Raw genomic sequence first — 17,703 nt, forward strand, 5'->3', positions numbered from 1 at the left:
CTACTTGCTCCAAATACTGTTGGCCAAGAGAACTCAAAATATGAAAAAATGGAAAACATTAAATTGATAATTTAAAATTAAATTATCATCAAAACTGGCAGCTTTCTGTCAGTCATTTTAATACTATAAATGCTGTGCTTCAGAAAAATATTTTATTTCTCTAAATAGTACTGGATAATTTAGACTCACAAATATATTTTTGCAATTAAGTGTAGTAATGACAATAGTTTTCTGTATTTATCTAAATCTTTTTCTCTTAAAATTTACTTTAATACCTTTCCAGTGTAACTCATGAAAACCTGCTTTCAACACAGTGTTGTAATATACATTATAATGGTATACAAATCCTTATAACCATGTAATACGCCTGTAGACAGTATACAGTGTACACAGCTTTGTGCTTGAACAATGAAAATGTGGTAAAAAATACTTATATATTCATTTTTACTTATAATCAAACTTTAAAGGATCAAATTGTAATTTAAAAAACCCTTTTCTTCATTTACATAATCTTTTGTAGTCTTTTGAACTACACAGTTTTTATATTTTACAAGTTACTGTAGTGTAAGATGAATGAATTTGCACCTATTTAAACTTATAACTAGTCTGCAGAGTATCTGAGAACTGCTTGTATAGCATTGAAAAAGATATTAAATCTAAAATCACTTTTCATGCAAGAGTAATGGCCTCAAATACCTTTCCTGGTGGGAACATACCTTGTCTTTTTTCATAGGATAATTATTCTCAATAGTATTTCTCTAGCAGTTCTGTTAATAAGTTTCCCATTTTCTAACAATTTAAACATAAAAATATGTTAATTGCTCTAAATTATGTTGTATCAATATATTTTATGGGAATTCTTTTCTATTACATTGTGCTAGCCAACACTGCTTATGTTAATTTTTTCTTGTAACGGTGATTTATGGTGAACCAACAAGGCAGGTATTTTTTTGTCATGACATGACTGCACACTGGTTTTGCAGAAAGACATAACCAGAAATGTGTGTTAGAAAATGGATTAAGTTACTGTATTAATCAGCTACATGTCGTTGTGCATTTAGCATATATACAGATACTGAGCATTGATACTGGTCAGTAATATGCCACAAATTGAATAGTCTTTTAGATATAACACTGTTCTGTGAGATGAAGATGTTACACGTACGTGATACTTCAAACAGTTTTCTATCAACTCGCCTGATCATACTGTGAAAATAGTAAGAAATAAGAATAATGAAGCCAAATCACTTTTCTATTTGTATTTTTCTTTTCTATGATTAATTTTTAATTTTCTTCCCAATGGAAACAGTTGTTTTCCTTCAGAAGAAAGAAATCTTTTGTTTCATAAAATGTAATGACTTTCCTTAGTAATATTATGTCACTAGCATCACAATGTCAGTGTTATATATGTTTGAGCAGAAGGTTTTATTATGATCAAGAAAAGCTAAACTGAATCATTTGCAGGGTGGTAAACAAGTAATTCTTTGAATAATTTCCGCTAATGATCAGGTATGTAGTGCACTACTTAAATATAAATATTTTTCAATATCAACTGTTCCAAGTAAATATTAATAACATAAACATTTTCTTCAAACCGTTCTGATTACTGTCTTTATTTTTCAATAGAAAATACAATCTGAATTAACAAGTCATGAGATTAGTTTGGAAGAGATGAAGAAACGAAACCGGGCTAAAGATGCTGGCAAAAGAGTGCTTTCCCAAATTGATGTGGCACAGGTATGCAAGTTTTATTTCCCCCATTTTTCCTTTACCCATGCAAACAAACAGCATGAGTAGTACTATTACTATATTATGAAGTAATACCATTACTATAGTATGAAGTAGTCTTAGGGTTTCTCTTTCGTTTTAGCGGCTCCTTTCTAGCCAGGAAATTAAGAATGGATAAACCATAGCATCTATATCTTCTTACTGCTCATTTTACTATTACAGCCTTCCTATCTAGTTGGCCACAGTTCTAGGGTACGCATCGCTGATGGAAGCAACCGGTAGCGGCACTATATAAGGGGGGTTTTGAATGTGCTGTGACTGCAAGAAGTAAAACTACAGTGAGGCTTTTTGGTATATCTTTTGAGTATATTTTTAAATACTTGAAATATCTACAGTTAAGTATGTTATAGTATTTGGAAATATTTGGTAGAAGTTGATTTGAAAGTCAAATCTATGCCGGGCAGTGCATTGCAGTCATCAATTTAAAATGTTAGCTAAAGCATTATTTTATCTAGCTTAATAGACATACAGAGAGACCTGCCTGAAACTGAAGATGATTTAATTAATAAGGAGCAATACATATTTTTACCCATTAATCGGTGGTGGGTTCTTCACTGTTTTGCTGGTTTAGGTTTTGGCATTAGTGCCAAAGTTGCTTAGGTTTCAACACACAATTTGTCATAAATCATTAGGAAAGACACAGAATTTTGTTATGATATTAACAGTAAACAAGCCCATCTTTCTCTTCATCTCTGTCAAATATTTCTAGGTAACTTAGCTTCAGTTTTATATTTTATTATGGATAACAGTAATGGTTTTTAACAGTTAATTAATTTTTAATTAACAAGTCAAAATTTGTGGGTTTTTTTTCCTCTTACCTACAGGACTAGTTTTTCTTTGCTGAGAATATTTGTGTTTCCCTTATTTTTCAGTCTTTCTTCACACTAACTTACCTTCTGATGGTCTCCATGGCAGCTGTGAAGTTGCCCATATTTCATCAGTGAAATGCAGGCATCAGATGACTTTGTATCTATACGTTTATAAATTCAACAGCATGTAAGGGAGCATTGCCATTTCTAGGTGCTTCCTTTTTTTTTTTTTTTTTTCTTAATCCATTTTTTCTGCAGGTATTTTTTTCTTCAAAATGATTCTTTTGATGATCATGTGAATCAGTTTTAGTTTTGACAAACTAGAGGAGTCATTTTGAGAATCTGTTTTGCTTTCATGAGATAAAATATGAGCAAAAATTAGCAAATTTACATGATTTATGCAAATGTCAACTACCAAAAAGGGTAAAAGCTGAACCCTTTGTTCCAAATATTTATGACTATATTTGATTTTAGGCCAGTGACTCTCCTGAATTCTTCTCCATCATCATGCAGTACCTTTAGTGGTAAATCATATTTCACAAGTTTTGTCTTCACTTACTTTTTTCCTGAAGAACATTCTCACTTACAAAGAAATACTGCATGCATTATTTTTTTTTTTGTGCTAAGTAACATTTCTAATTTGACATGTATTTATTCTAATATCAGTTTAATTACCTAGACAGAAAGTAAACAATTATGAAAATATGTATCTTCAATGAGATTGTGAAACAACTGTTAAGCAGCAAAATTTATCCTGACTGTTTGGATTACTATATGTTGAAAGTTAAGTTCTGACTTTTAAATCTAAAGGAAAAAAAATTATTAGCAAATAAAAATCTATTTCTGCCATAGTGATTTAAGACCTAGTTAGTCCTACCAGGCTAAAAATTGTTACATGAAAGTGAAATCTTGTCTGAGGAAGGGATATTTTTTGAAATCCAATTGCAAATTCTTTGTGGAAAGAAAATGTACAGCAGACAAATGACATTCCTGTCTCTTTATTACTTACATCTGTCTTTTAAGGTAAACACACTTGTCAGAGTAAAAAGATATTCAGTTGACACTCTTAGCACATTAAAAATTCCTAGTGATATTTTAACTTTATTTAATGTAACAAAACATAAAATAGTGTTAAATCTCTAAAAATACTGTATTAACTGTAGTTTTGCTTTTGAATAACTATGGATTCTTTGTTTCTCATCAAGCCATTTTGCTCAAGTCAAAAAATAAATGATACCGACTTAGTTGTGGTCTTTCCTTCTCTCCCATCCACTGTTGCTGTGCTCATTATCTAGGCCAGCCAGGTTTACCTACTGACCATGATGTTTCAGTGTTGTAATCAATTCAGCTGCTGATGTGAAGCAAATTCAGCTGGCTACACGTTTTAAGTATTTAAGAATTCTGATGTTTCTTCTTAGAAAGGACCCATTTAGCTCAACACTGTATCTTCAGTGGTAGCCAGAATACAGGTGCAGTAAGGTGGATGGTTTAATGATGCTTCCCAGTGATCTGCAGCCAAGCAACTTCTGGGCCAGAGATATTTAAAAACTCATGTCTAAATGCTCTCAGAAGTCTTGTAAAGTGATGGAATCTTCAACTTCATTTAACATCTAGTTACACATTATCTCAATGCTATGCAAAGATGTCCTTCCTTTTGTTCATTTTGGTTTCCCTGTGTAAGAGTTTTACTTGGAGTCAACTTTTTAGTGAATTTTGAGAAACAGTTAACAATCATTTGCTAGTCAACTTTTTGCATACCACTAATTTTTGTCCTCCTCAGTTGTCTCTTCCAGACTGACGAGTATGTCAAATCATACCAAGACCTTTAAATATATAGCTTTGATAGTCCTGTTGTTCTTTATACATTTTCTATTTTTACAGTAAGTTTTTTGAGGTGAGGTGATCAAAGCTGTGCACATTATTCAGGCACAATATAACTTTGTACAAGGCCTTTTTATTTTCTTCTTTGTTCTTTCCCTGACTGCTTTTAAATTTTGAGCTGATTTTTTTTTAAAACTGTTGGAGGTAAATATAAGCACATAATATGACTGTTATAGTTACCTATTGTAACTCAAGTGAGAGTGCAAATAGATATTTTAGATCCCACTTGTATATCAAGCTTAGTGTTTCTTTTGTGATATTTATTACTTATTTTTTGGATTAATAAAATACAATTTGCTTGGATTTTTCCTACAGATCCTCAATACTGTGCAATCCTTCAGTCACTCTTCACAGATGGCTTTAATTTTCTCTACAGTTAATACTGTCATTCTCTCTCTTTTCTAAATCATTCTTAATGTATTGACCAACACAAACTGTAACAGAAACTGATGTGGCAAGGCAAGCTTCCCACAGAACTTGATCTCCATCAAGTTGAAGTGTCACAAGAGGATGAAAAACTAATTAAACATGTTTTTAGTGTATGATAACACACAACAAATAAGACCACTTATTTTATTGTAAGACCTCTGTCTCCTATTTTTATTCAATTGTTCCCTTATTTAGCTTGGGAAAGACTTCTTTCTTACCCTATTGGATGTCAATTTCATTAAGAGTATTTAATGAAGGCAATTGTTTGAAGGAGTTGCTGGAAATCTACAGAGTTTTCTGTGTTACCCAGAATTGTCTTCTGCTCATCATTCTTGCCTCCTTCACAGAAATCTGATAGATGTGGGAAGCATTTTAATAATGCCTATGTATAGGCTAGTTCTATTCCTTATTGCAGTTTTTCTCAAGTTTGTATGGTACAGACAACACTGTATTGCTATAAAGTGTCCTGGATTTGAAGAAAAAAAAATCAAAAGTGTGTTTGCAAATGTTGAGTTCCTATTTAATTACTTATCCATTTCTTGGTGACATTCTTTCTTGTTTTTCAAAGAGTAGAAAAACTTATTTTAGTAGAACTTTGCTCTGCATTTCTACAGAGAAATCAGTTCTTACTCAAGTAGATAATTAAAATGCCCTTTCATTGCTTTATTTTTAATTATTTCCCCTCCCCCTGAGGTAAGGAACATGTGAGCAAGCTATATAATTAATGCACAAAGATAACAAATTTTGAAAATTACAAAATTAGAAGCCATGCTTGTCATAGATTTTTCTGCTTTCAAATTACTTTATTTTTACTCTAGGTTATGCTTTTTAAAATTGAAACAGAAATCAGTTTTATACTTTAACTTTCAGGTTTTGTGCTAGACCTACTTACTACCCAGACACTTGATTTGTGTTTCTTTGAGGGGCTAAATGATTCGCTTCTCATACCAGGAAGCAGCAACAAGGTAGAGCTGATGAGTGTCCAGTCTGGAATGTGGATGTGTTATATGCAAGCCATTAAACCTCCATTCTCACCCCATCCCCAACATTTTGCAAATTGTAAAATGCAGTTCAGCATAAGGGCTCTTTTGTCTCCGGCTCTGCTGCATCCAGTGCCCAGGATGATACAAAGAATCTTTTTTCTTCCTGTGAAGAGCAAGATTCTCTGCTGCTGGTAGTTTCCCAAAAAGTTTTAAATCATTTAAATAAGAAACAGCTGATTGATAATGGATTCTAAGTATTCTGAAACAGGTCTAAGACTTGTTTGTCTTCAGTGTTGTTTCAACATTTACTACTCACTCATGTGTACTTTTCAGAAAAAGCTACAGGATGTCTCTGTGAAGTTTCGGTTGTTTCAGAAGCCAGCCAACTTTGAACAGCGCCTACAAGAATGTAAAAGAATTTTAGATGAAGTGAAATTGCAGGTGCCCAAGATGGAGATGAAGAGCGTTGAGCAGGAAGTAGTACAATCACAGCTGGATCATTGCATGGTAAATATTTAAAGATGCTGTCTTTCTCTTTGTTTCCTGCCTGTTCTGCCTTTCAAACGTAAAGTATTTTCAAATATATTGGGAGATCTTAGAAAATATTTTAAGAAAGATTTAAGAGCAAAGTTACACAATGAAATTATAGGAAGCTTTTTGGTTAGAGTTCAGATTTTTCAAGGAGAAGAGAAGAGAGAGGAGGGGTTTATTCTCCTTGTCTTACTTCTCTTGTTTGCAAATGAGGTTAGAAGGATATTGTACACTTAACATTGTATTCAATTTCAAAGATTCCCAGGATATACTAATGTGGTGAAATAGTTCTACTGTAAGACAGTAACTTTTTCCTTTCTATCTGTTGCTTTCTTCTTCTGTCATGGCAAAGGCCTCTCAGAAGCATGGGACACTAATTCACAGAATCACAGAATGGTCGGGGTTGGAAGAGACCTCTGGAGATCATCTAGTCCAACCTCCTACTAAACCAGGTTCTTCTAGAGCAGGTTGCACAGAGTCATGTCCAGGCAGGTTTTGAATGTCTCCAGAGAAGGAGACTCCACAACCTCTCTGGGCAGCCTATTCCAGTGCTGTGTCACCCTTAAGGTAAAGAAGTTCTTCCTCATATTCAAAAGGATCTTCTTGTGTTGCAGTTTGTGCCTATTGCCCCTTGTCCTGTCATTTAGCACTACTGAAAAGAGCTTGGTCCCATCCTCTTGACACTCACTCTTAAGATATTTGTAGACACTGATAAGATCCCCTCTCAGTCTTCTCTTCTCCAGGTTAATCAGGCCCAGCTCTCTCAGCCTTTCCTCATAAGGGAGATACCCCAGGCCCCTCATCACCTTTGCAGCCCTCCCCTGGACCCTCTCCAGCAGTTCCTTGTCTCTCCTGAACTGGGGAGCCCAGCACTGGACACAGCACTCCAGATGGGGCCTCACCAGGGCAGAGCAGAGGGGCAGGATTACCTCCCTTGACCTGGTGGCTGTGCTCCTCCTAATGCACCCCAGGATCCCACTGGCCACCTTGGCCACCAGGGCACACTGCTGGCGCATGGGCAACTTGCTGTCCCCTAGAACTGCCACATCCTTTTCCACAGAGCTGCCTTCCAACCAGCAGGTCAGCCCCCAGCCTGTACTGGTGCATGGGGGGGGTTGTTCCTCCCCAGGTGCAGGACTTCACACTTGCTTTTACTGAACTTCATTGGGTTCCTCTCCGCCCAACTCTCCAGCCTGTCCAGGTCTCACTGAACGGCAGCGCAGCCTCCTGGTGAATCAGCCACTCCTCCCAGTTTGGTATCATCAGCAAACTTGCTGAGGGTACACCGAGTCCCTTCATCAGGACATTGATGAGTAAGTTGAACAGGACTGGACCCAGTACTGACCTCTGGGGAACACCACTAGATACAGGCCTCCAGCTCGATTCTGCACCATTGATCACAACTAAGTGATTGAAAAAAACTGAAAAAAATCAAAAATATGGATTTATGTGGAGAACACTAAAAATTAAAACATGTTGTCCGGAATTCAGGATGAAAACCAAAGTATGAGTTACAAAAATGGGGGAAAAAATATTTTTAAAAGATTAAAAATATCAAAATGTTCTTATTTCAGTGAATTTTCAAACAATGGTCATGCACTTTCACTATGTATGAAGGCCAGTCAGGATCCCTTTCTAATTCCTTCTTTCTATCTTGCATATGCATTTACCTCCCTGGATTGGCTCAGTTTTCCACAATATGCTACGGTCTTGGAACTCCGTTATGTAACCAAAAGAGATATTTCAGTGCACAAGTCTATTCTAGCCAGGAAAAACAAATCATAAAGGAAAACCATAGATTAGAGCTTCCATGAGGTGGCATGATGTGACTTTCTTACTGTTCAAGAGCAAAAGATAACCTGAATATGTACTAAAGAATACAAGGAAAATATTTATGTATCCCTTCAGATTCCTGTAATCCTGTACACCTTTACTGTTGTAGGGAAGTAAAGATAAAGATGAACACTGTGTACTTGATAATAATAAAGTGGAGATCTTAACAGCAAAAGTCAGGACAATCAGATCCTTGTCTCCAGCTTTTTGTTTTCCTGGGGCAATGGCATGCCTGAAGATATTTCCCCACCCCCAGCCCCCCAACCTCTTTCAGTTCTAAAAGTAAGATTTTAGATTAAAAAATAAGCATGGAACTAGTCAATGTTATTTCTTTACATATCTTGGAGTTTTCTTAAATGCAATGACCATTAGATTCACATTCTTATCAAAATGACACAGTAATTAGATGCACTGTACTAAATTAATCTATCTTCACTCAGCAGCTAGTTTTTTCAGCCCTGCCATATTCTGTGGAAGACTTACAGTGTTTTTAGAGCATCTTTATCTCCAAAGAATCTCATACTGTTTCTATTTACAAAATCTAGTCATAGTATCCCGTCAGATGTTAGCCAATGTACATCATGCAACCTGTTGACAGGTTTTTAGTGATGAAGAATATATATTTATCATATTAAGCACATAGAAAGGACATGAACTATATACATACTATCTTTAAGTAAATAAAATAATAACCATGTTAAGAATCAGCTTGGTAAATAAGTTTAGATTATGGAGAAAATGCACTTGGGATTATTTTGTTGTCAGATCTGCTGGAGAAAGTCTTGTCTTTACTGTCCGGACATACTAGACACAGATTTTTCATTGCAGGAGATAATGCTACTAAAAGAAAAACTCAAAAAATTACAGACTAAAAAATACTGCGTAATTTTTTTGCAGTTCTGTCTCAGTATACAGGGCAGTAAATTTATTTTTCAACACATAATGGCAAAATGCTGGAACACAGATTTCAGCTAGACTTCTCAACACTTAAGCTTCTCAACATCTTTGTTTGCCATTCTTCACTTAGCTGTGTGGTAGTGAACACTGTGTGTCTCTGTGGAGTCTTTTTTCCACTGTGGAATTCAGTGGAATTTCCAATCCATGGCAGAAATTTTTATTTAAAATAAAAATAAAAAATAAATTAAACTTCCACTCTACTTACATGAATGTTATTTGGGGCTTTATGTGGCTGTTAAACGGGTTGAGTTACCAAGTAATTCTTTTAGATGATGGTACCAAATTTCTGCATATGGAAAGAAAGAATGCATTCATTTTTCTTAGTGTCATTTATTTGTATTATTAGGGAAGTGTACAGTGTTTACAGATTGCTTGGATGCCATCACTTACTGAGCAGCTGTTTATCCCTTATTTTTTGCTTCGTCATTAAAATAATTCAGGAAAATGAAGTGAATTATATAGTTTATTTTGGCTTGACCTCATAATGCTACTTTTTTGTGTTTGGGTGTTTCTTTAACAAATTATTTAATTTTTTGAACAGCATTAACACTTAGTATATGGGAAAATCCTCTATCCTACCAGTCTCTTGATTTAGTAGCATGAAAAACTGTCAGATTTTTAAATTAATTTAGTGGCTATTTGTAGTTTAAATGCATCCAACAAGCCACAAGAATTGCTGTTGTTTTAAATACTGCCTTATCTAAATCAGTTTGGAAAGAACTTTTGTCATATCTTGAAACAATTAGATGACATGTACTTTCTTATCTGTACCATTTCTACCATAGTTTTTGGTGACAAGTCTTTGAAGACACTATTAGTAAAGATAGGCTGTCCTGAATTTCTTAATTTGAGTTCTACTTTAGAAACTGATTAATTTTTTCATATAAACTTTTTTTTTAAATACATGCACACACTCAGAGTGAGTTTCCTCTATTCTCTGGTCACATGCCATGGTACCTCTCAACTCCTTTAGCTTTCAAATGGGATGGAAGGTGCTTAGAGTCATGCATGATGGTGTTTTGATACAGAAAACAATGCAAAGGCTTCTAGTGCATCTTTCTAATATCTTGAATAGTCTTTTCTGGTTTACTTATTTCAGTGGTGGTGTTTCACTTTCATATTTCTGTTTAATTAGAAATTATATAAAAGCCTGAGTGAAGTGAAATCTGAAGTGGAAACAGTGATAAAAACTGGAAGGCAGATTGTTCAAAAGCAGCAGACAGAGAACCCAAAAGAACTGGATGAAAGGCTTACAGCTTTGAAGTTGCAATATAATGAATTGGGTGCAAAGGTAAGCTCTGTTTTTAATAAAAACTGTACTCTCGTTTTAAGTGGAAAAGTGAAGAGTAATCATGGTATGGTAAGTAAACGTAGTTTGTTATTGGTTCCTTTCAAGGCCCTCACATTTTCTAAAAGGTGGGACATAAAGAAAGGAAGCAAAGACAATCATCACTATGGCTATTCAGTTGCTCTGAGAAAAAATAACCTTCTTGAACGATGTAAAACTGCTTTATTGCAGTTTAAAATTATACTTTCTTAATGTTTTAATTTATTTTTTCTTCTAGTTCATCATTTTTTAGGGATCAGAGGGGGATGTTGTTTCTTTTTGATGTCTCAAACTGTCACTTGTTTCTAAACACTTCAGGTCAGAAAAATACTTAGATTTTGTTTGTGAGTTTTTCACATTTTACTTAAACATCTACTTCATGAAAGAGAAAATGCTACTTTTTAATTTCCTTCTGCTTCTGATGGTACAGCTCTTCAAGTATATAATTTCCATTTGTTGCTGTTCAAAAATCTATTGACCAAAGATTATTGCTACTGCAGCTTTCCTCAGGAGGCATTTGTGTACCACTCTGTTTTGCTGCTTCTGCACTCTTGACTACACGTGTTCAGTTACCATTCCCTGTGTTCTAACCATTCCCTGGTTTAAATGTCATGTACAATGCTGACTTACCTTTTCACAGTATCTTAATATATAAGCCACATAGAATATTGTTTAGTTATGATAGTGAAATAACTATCACATAGGTATACTTCTCAGATACCAGTGAACCCTTGTTAAGAATTTAATCTTTTGTCATCCTCTATTCAACAGGGATTATCAAATTTCTTCATGTTGGGCAAAAGTAAGCCATTATCCTTTGAGCGCAGTAATGAGGAAAGTATTGCCTTGGAATACAATTTTTTTTGTGTGTTTTTTTTTTAAATCTCATATTTATACATACTCAGTTTGACCACTTGATGAAAGTCAGCATATGATTGCGAGAACTACATGAAAATTTTCCCAATAATATTTTATATAATCTCAGTTTCGCCTACAGAAAAAGCCAAATAGTTCTCAAAATGTGGCAGACTTTTACCTTATAATGCCAATAAAAAGTTATTTACATATAATTAATACTGTAAAATCAATCTATTAATTTCTCAAGCACTGTCATTCCTTGTGTAAAATTTCCATCTATACATCACCTGTTTCTTTTTCAAATCTTATACACTTAAATGCTGTTACCTGATGTTTCCAACAGGAAAATGTTTTCTTTACTCATTTTTTCCTAAAAGTCAACTAAACAGACAGTAGGAAAGACAGACTATTAACCAATATTATCAAGACTGTGATTGAAAAAAAAAAAAAAATTTGTACGTCAATCCCTAAAAGCTTTTTATTCTGAGTCTGCATTATCTGTGGAATGTGTTGTGGCTCCTAAAGCACAATGCTCTACAAGGACATTTTGAGCTCTGAAGAGGACTTGTGCCATTGTCCTAAAGAAGACTTCACACAACTAACTCAATTAACAACTATTCTTCTTTACTCTGTTTTCTTCTTCTTGCCCTCATTAAAAGTATCCACAGAAATTCTAAAACCTGGAGGATTAGAGTAAATTTGGTGCTGTAACAGCTGAATGAGCCTTGTGAATGACAGATACAGCTGTCTGTTTATTTCTAAAAGTTATATACTTAAAATATACAAAGCATGATAGAATGCAAATTATTTTTTCAGATTATAAATTATTAAAACCATCAATTTTTAGTAGCTAGGAAAATGAGCCCAGTATGTGGTTTAAACGCATAATGATAATCCAGCCCCTCTGTGTACAGTACAATAAAATAATAAGTTACATCACTTTTGACAGAGATAATACTAATTTTGGAAACCTGAATTAAAACAGTTCTCTCTCTTGCTAGAAAATAAAAGTATCAGGATACATCAGTCTTTTGAGTGTCAAGAAAACTAAAGAATCTGCTTGATTAAGATGTGGATAGCTATCATTTGAGAGTAGGTATTTGTTTTCTTCATTTTTTTAGAAAGGACTGTAATGTTTATTCCTGCATTATGTTTAATGTAACAGCAGACAGGTGCCATTGTTATAGGAAACCTCTCTTAACTAATGAAGAGATAAAAATGTGCCATTAGGAAGCCATTAGTGGTCTGAAGTGAGCCATATTGCAAATTAATGTTTCTCAAAAGTCTGCATTGCTGTGTTTAGCTTTGCTGTCCTAGATGTAATTTCTAAGATTTACTTTTACACAGCTTGGTAGTTAACAGTTTAAGAGTCACAAAAGCCCAGAAATATAGAACTAAAAGAATCAGCCATTATCAGCTCTAATTGATTGCACTGAGTCAAAGTCTTTTTAAGAGAAAACTGATTATAGTTATAACTATTAGTAAGTCTCAGGAGTGCAATGTATAGACTGAGGGAAAACATCTTCAAGCATAGACTCACTTATGTGATTTCATATTTCCTCCTTCAGGAAGCTCCCCTATATTTAAAACAATCCTTAAGCAGTTTGTTCAGCATATGGAATAGTTTAATTTAAACATGTTGAACAATGCAGAAGTGTTGGTGCTTTCAAATGGAAAGGAAAATTATTATAATTTTTTATAATTTCTGTAGAAACTCTGTTTTTTCTATATGTTTTAAGTATCATAACTTCAGATTCCCTGAGGCTAGGAACTCTTCCCCTTAAGGAGAAGGGAAAGGTCTGAGGTGATTTTATTTCTATTTGTTCCTTTTTTTTCTTTTTTTTCCTTTTCTTTTTCTTTTTGCATATACACATATGGATATAAATAACTCTGAATAGTCCTAATTGCTTAGGTAGTATCAGACCTTAAATCTCTCTTTGGTCAAGGAATGAGTTTTTTTCTGTTCAGAACATTGAGTTTTGCCACTGATTTTTAGCCAAATATGCTTTAAAAGCATGAACAACATTTTTGAAACTTTAGCAGTGGCCTCAGTGTAAATAGGTTTGAGATGAAATTGCAAGCAAACTTAAGTGTCATTTGACTATCATAGTGTAGCGGTTGCATTTATGATAACTATCCCATGCCTGTGCTTGCTTATGTATTCACTTGTCTGCATTCTCTCTCTCTGACACAAGTACATATACCTATGTACATGCAAACATTGTATTACAGCTGAGGTAGCTGGTTAGTTGTGAGTGGCTGTGAAGCAGGGTGTATAGCACACTTGTGTCAGATCTCTCTATGGTAATTCATCAGAACAGGGAGCTGGACTCTAAAAGAAAGCGGCAGTAATAATGGTATTGCTGCCTTTGGAAGGGCATCGCATGCAGAAGGCCCAATTGCTTCCAGTCAGGTCTGTACTCACAGTCCCACTGCTGCACGGGAATTTTTGTCTGTAAGACTAAAATGCTGTAAAATACCTGTCTTTTGCTTTAAATACTTGCTTTCCTTTTTTCACCTTTCTTTATTACACTCAAGAATTCTTGAGAGTAAATTATTTAACAGCTAAAACACAGTAATTTGATTCCAGTTGATGATACAGAAGGCCTTTAGAGGGCACTGTTTCCTATTTTTCTTTAGAAATACATCTTTACATTGGAAGTAGAAACAAATGGATTAATCAGTAACCGCTTAATGCATACAATGTATATGGAAATAGTGTAATATTATTGATATTATATACCGAATTTAGAGATGTATATAGCAACAGAAATACTCTGTGTTTGGGCACGTACCAGTAACTTCATTTTATAGTATACTGGGCGTTCAGAACTCTTACAAAGGCAATCACATTTCAGGTAGTGCACTTTGCATTGCACTGCTGGTAAGTACCTGCAAATAGGTATTTACAATGACTATTACTGCTCAGCAGAAGAAGAGGTGAAAAACAGGCATGAATTCCTGGCTCCATATGTGACTAAAATTCTAAAAAGCTGAATTTTATGGTCCTTCCCAGGGATTTATCTCTTGACCTGACTTTAAGTTCTGAGGTCTCATTTAATAAATTTAGCATACAAGAAAGCACATAAACCATATGCAGTGAAGAAGAAATGTTATGAGTTTTTAGTAGTAAGACTCTACAGAGTTATAATATATGATCAGGGACACTTTATTGCTTATTCCCTGGGCAAATCTGATCTGTTTACCCAGGGATAGAAAAAGCCATGTACCTAACCTTCTAACATCCTATTACATTTTAAAACCTCAAACTCTCCTTGGCAGTCGAGCTAGGAATCAACTTGATCATTCTGACTACTTGTACTCAAACAGTGTGAAAGCCCAAAATATTTTTCGTAGCTACTGATGCCAGTTTTGGATGCCAGACGCTACTGTAGACAGTTAATTTTTGGTTTAAAAATATTAAATAAAATTCAGTGGCCACAATCTCACTTGATTACTAATTGACATGCAAGGTAGTTAGTAATTTCTTTTAAATATTAGGGACCTAAAGAACACTTTTAATCCGCTTTCTTTGCTCAGGCTTTTTTTAAACTTCAGCACAACATAAGTTATTAATTTGTATTTTCTAACTGCTAGTTGCCTAATGTCTACTGTGGTGTAGGTTCTCATCTAAGATCTCTGCATTTACTCTTCTGCCTTCTGTACTAAGTATGTGGAACCTTCTCTCTCTCCCTGACTACGCTCAGAGGCTTGCAAGGAAAATTGTATTTTTCCTCTTCCTCCAGGTTACACCAAAATGCAGTGTAAGATAGTCAAGACAATATAAATACTCAGCCTTTCTTCCAGGTACCATGTGATATACTTAAAAGAACTTAACAAACACACCACAGATTGTCCATAGTACTTCATGTCCAAAATATTCAACACATTAAAAACTGAAGTTACTTGTGCTTCCTTAGTTTGAAATTGTTCAATAATTTCTGTGTTTCAAGATTTTGGGTTTGCTTTGGCATTTTTTTTTCTTCTTCTTTGTAATGTAGTTAGATAGAAAAATCTTGAGGATTAAATATCATTAAATGGCTATCTGTATGAAAATATATGCCTTGAAGGGTTTTGACATCTCTTTTGTGTCTCAAGGAAAGCCTGTTAATTCCATTGTTCCAAATTAATTTTCTATCCATGACTTTAAAATGAAGGAGGAGGTTTGCAGATGTCTACTGCTAGTTCAAACTCAATGTGTCTTTACACACATATTTTTCTGGTAGATGTTTGCATTTTTGCAGTCAAATTACAGATATTGAAAGAACTAAAGACAAGAGATGACTATATTAGAAGTGCAGCTTGGCTTGTGCGATTGCAAGTTAAGCTTTAATAGAGGTGTCATATAGAGAATGGTATATAAAAATCATGAAACCTCTTTGACTAAAGAGTTAAACACCAAAATTTTCTTTCTGCAGGTAACAGAGAAAAAGCAAGAGTTAGAGAAATGTTTGAAATTGTCCCGGAAGCTACGAAAAGAAATTAACGCTATAACAGAATGGCTTGCCGCAACAGATGCAGAATTGACCAAGAGATCAGCTGTGCATGGGATGCCTAGCAATTTGGATGCTGAAATTGCCTGGGGCAAGGTAACAACATAAAACTCACTGTACCTTTGTATATTTCAGTTTATGCCTATTACAGAAATATAGATTTATTTAATGATAAAGAAAGAGAATAAAATTTCTTGCATTTTAATTAGTGGAACTTTGTAACAGTTATGGCATTATCTTACCCTAACGTTAATACTCAGAAAAATTTAAACCATCTTGTCTCTGCATGTATCAATAGCACAATTCACTGTCATATTGCAGTAACCTTCACTGAGACGACTTTAAAGTTAGAATTTAATTTTTCAGAGTACTATAAATTATCCATTCGTTATCCATCTAAATAGTGATCCATATAAATAGAGGTTCCTTTCTCTCTCATCCCATTCTACTCATGATTAAGGAGTATTAAACAGTAAAACAGCTCCAGTGGGTGAAAGATTAAGGATATAAGAACACTGTTCTGTTCCACATGTTCAGAGAGCATCCAGGAAGTGGTGTGTTTGTTTTCTTACCCTTTTTGGTTGGTAGCTCATTTTTTTTCTGGAGGCTTCTTACTTCCATGAGACTTCACCTTGAACTCTTATTTTAGATTAAAACCTAAAGTCTAAAATGAAACTTTCCTCAAAATTACTATATGTGCCACAGTTTAGATAGGCATCTTAGAGAATCACTGAGGAATGCAAGAGTTCTACATCAAACTGTGTATCTCTGTGTGATGTTAAGACTTAGCACAGTATCTTTCAAACCTAGCTAATCTAGTTTAAACTCTGCATATGTAGTAAAAATCCAGTCTAACTCAGAACATAAACCAAGTCTTCATTGTACACACATACAAAAATCTGTGCATTAGAGGAAACTATGCTCAGCATTATCCAAAGCTTCAAAATTTCAAATAATTATGTACAGCCAGCAGCATTTTAGATAGATTTCCCTATATAATTTCAAAACCAAACAACAAAAAAACCCTTAAAAAGTATTGGGGTTTTATGCAAAAAATTACCACTTCTGCTTTGTTTAATATGAATAAACATTTAAACATTTTACCATTTAACCATGCATTGTAGAAATAGTTGTAAATAATATACAGGCAAACTTACTTATTTTTTTAAAGACTGTCCAGATGGCAGTGAAGTAAAACTTGGTTGGTGGTTTGCTTTATTTGAGTTTTGGTTTTTTGAGGTTTTGTTTCCCTGTTTTAACTGCCCATTTCAAGCTTCAGATCTTTACCCTTGAAATGCACTGATGATTTACAGACTCATAACAAGAAAGTCTGCAAGTCTTTTGTGAGATTTGGAATTGGGTGGTTTTTTTCACCATGGACAATATTTTAAAAGTAGTATCCAAAAATATAAAAAGATCAACTTTTGCTATTATTATTTTAAAAATACTGCTTTGACTTTGAAATCAAAACCTCAGTCCCTAAAAAAACAATTGCTGCTTGATGTTCTCTCATTTTCTCTTGGTGCTTTTCTTACAGTAAAGTGTGTGTAGTTCCTGTCATTACTTTTGATTGATATTGTGAACTTAAAATCCATAATAAAGGACAAGTGTCAGATTTTTAAGAGATGGGTTAGACAATCATATGGTTTTAATGCCTCCAAACTAACCTACCAGTTACTCAGTCCATTTATCCAGTCATGAAAGGAAGAAAGTACAGCTCTATGGAAACAGAAATGTACACTTTATTTTCCTGCTTTTGTGTTCAGCAAAATTAATCAGATGTGTATAGCTTCACAGCAGTATAAATAGAAAGA

The 17,703-nt window shown here is 34.3% G+C and overlaps 1 protein-coding gene across 12 annotated transcripts in view; it reads left to right on the forward strand.

The window, feature by feature from the left end:
• Positions 1-17,703, forward strand: part of DMD (dystrophin) — a 1,162,157-nt gene that overhangs the window by 475,651 nt on the left and 668,803 nt on the right. For all 12 annotated transcript variants that reach the window (XM_055701082.1, XM_055701084.1, XM_055701085.1 and 9 more), the window contains 4 exons: positions 1,627-1,737; positions 6,224-6,397; positions 10,347-10,502; positions 15,815-15,985. In XM_055701082.1, the coding sequence (XP_055557057.1) occupies positions 1,627-1,737; positions 6,224-6,397; positions 10,347-10,502; positions 15,815-15,985 (612 nt within the window). The remainder of the gene's footprint in view (positions 1-1,626; positions 1,738-6,223; positions 6,398-10,346; positions 10,503-15,814; positions 15,986-17,703) is intronic.

This window comes from Falco cherrug, chromosome 2 (assembly GCF_023634085.1).
Source record: "Falco cherrug isolate bFalChe1 chromosome 2, bFalChe1.pri, whole genome shotgun sequence".
NCBI lineage: Eukaryota > Metazoa > Chordata > Aves > Falconiformes > Falconidae > Falco > Falco cherrug.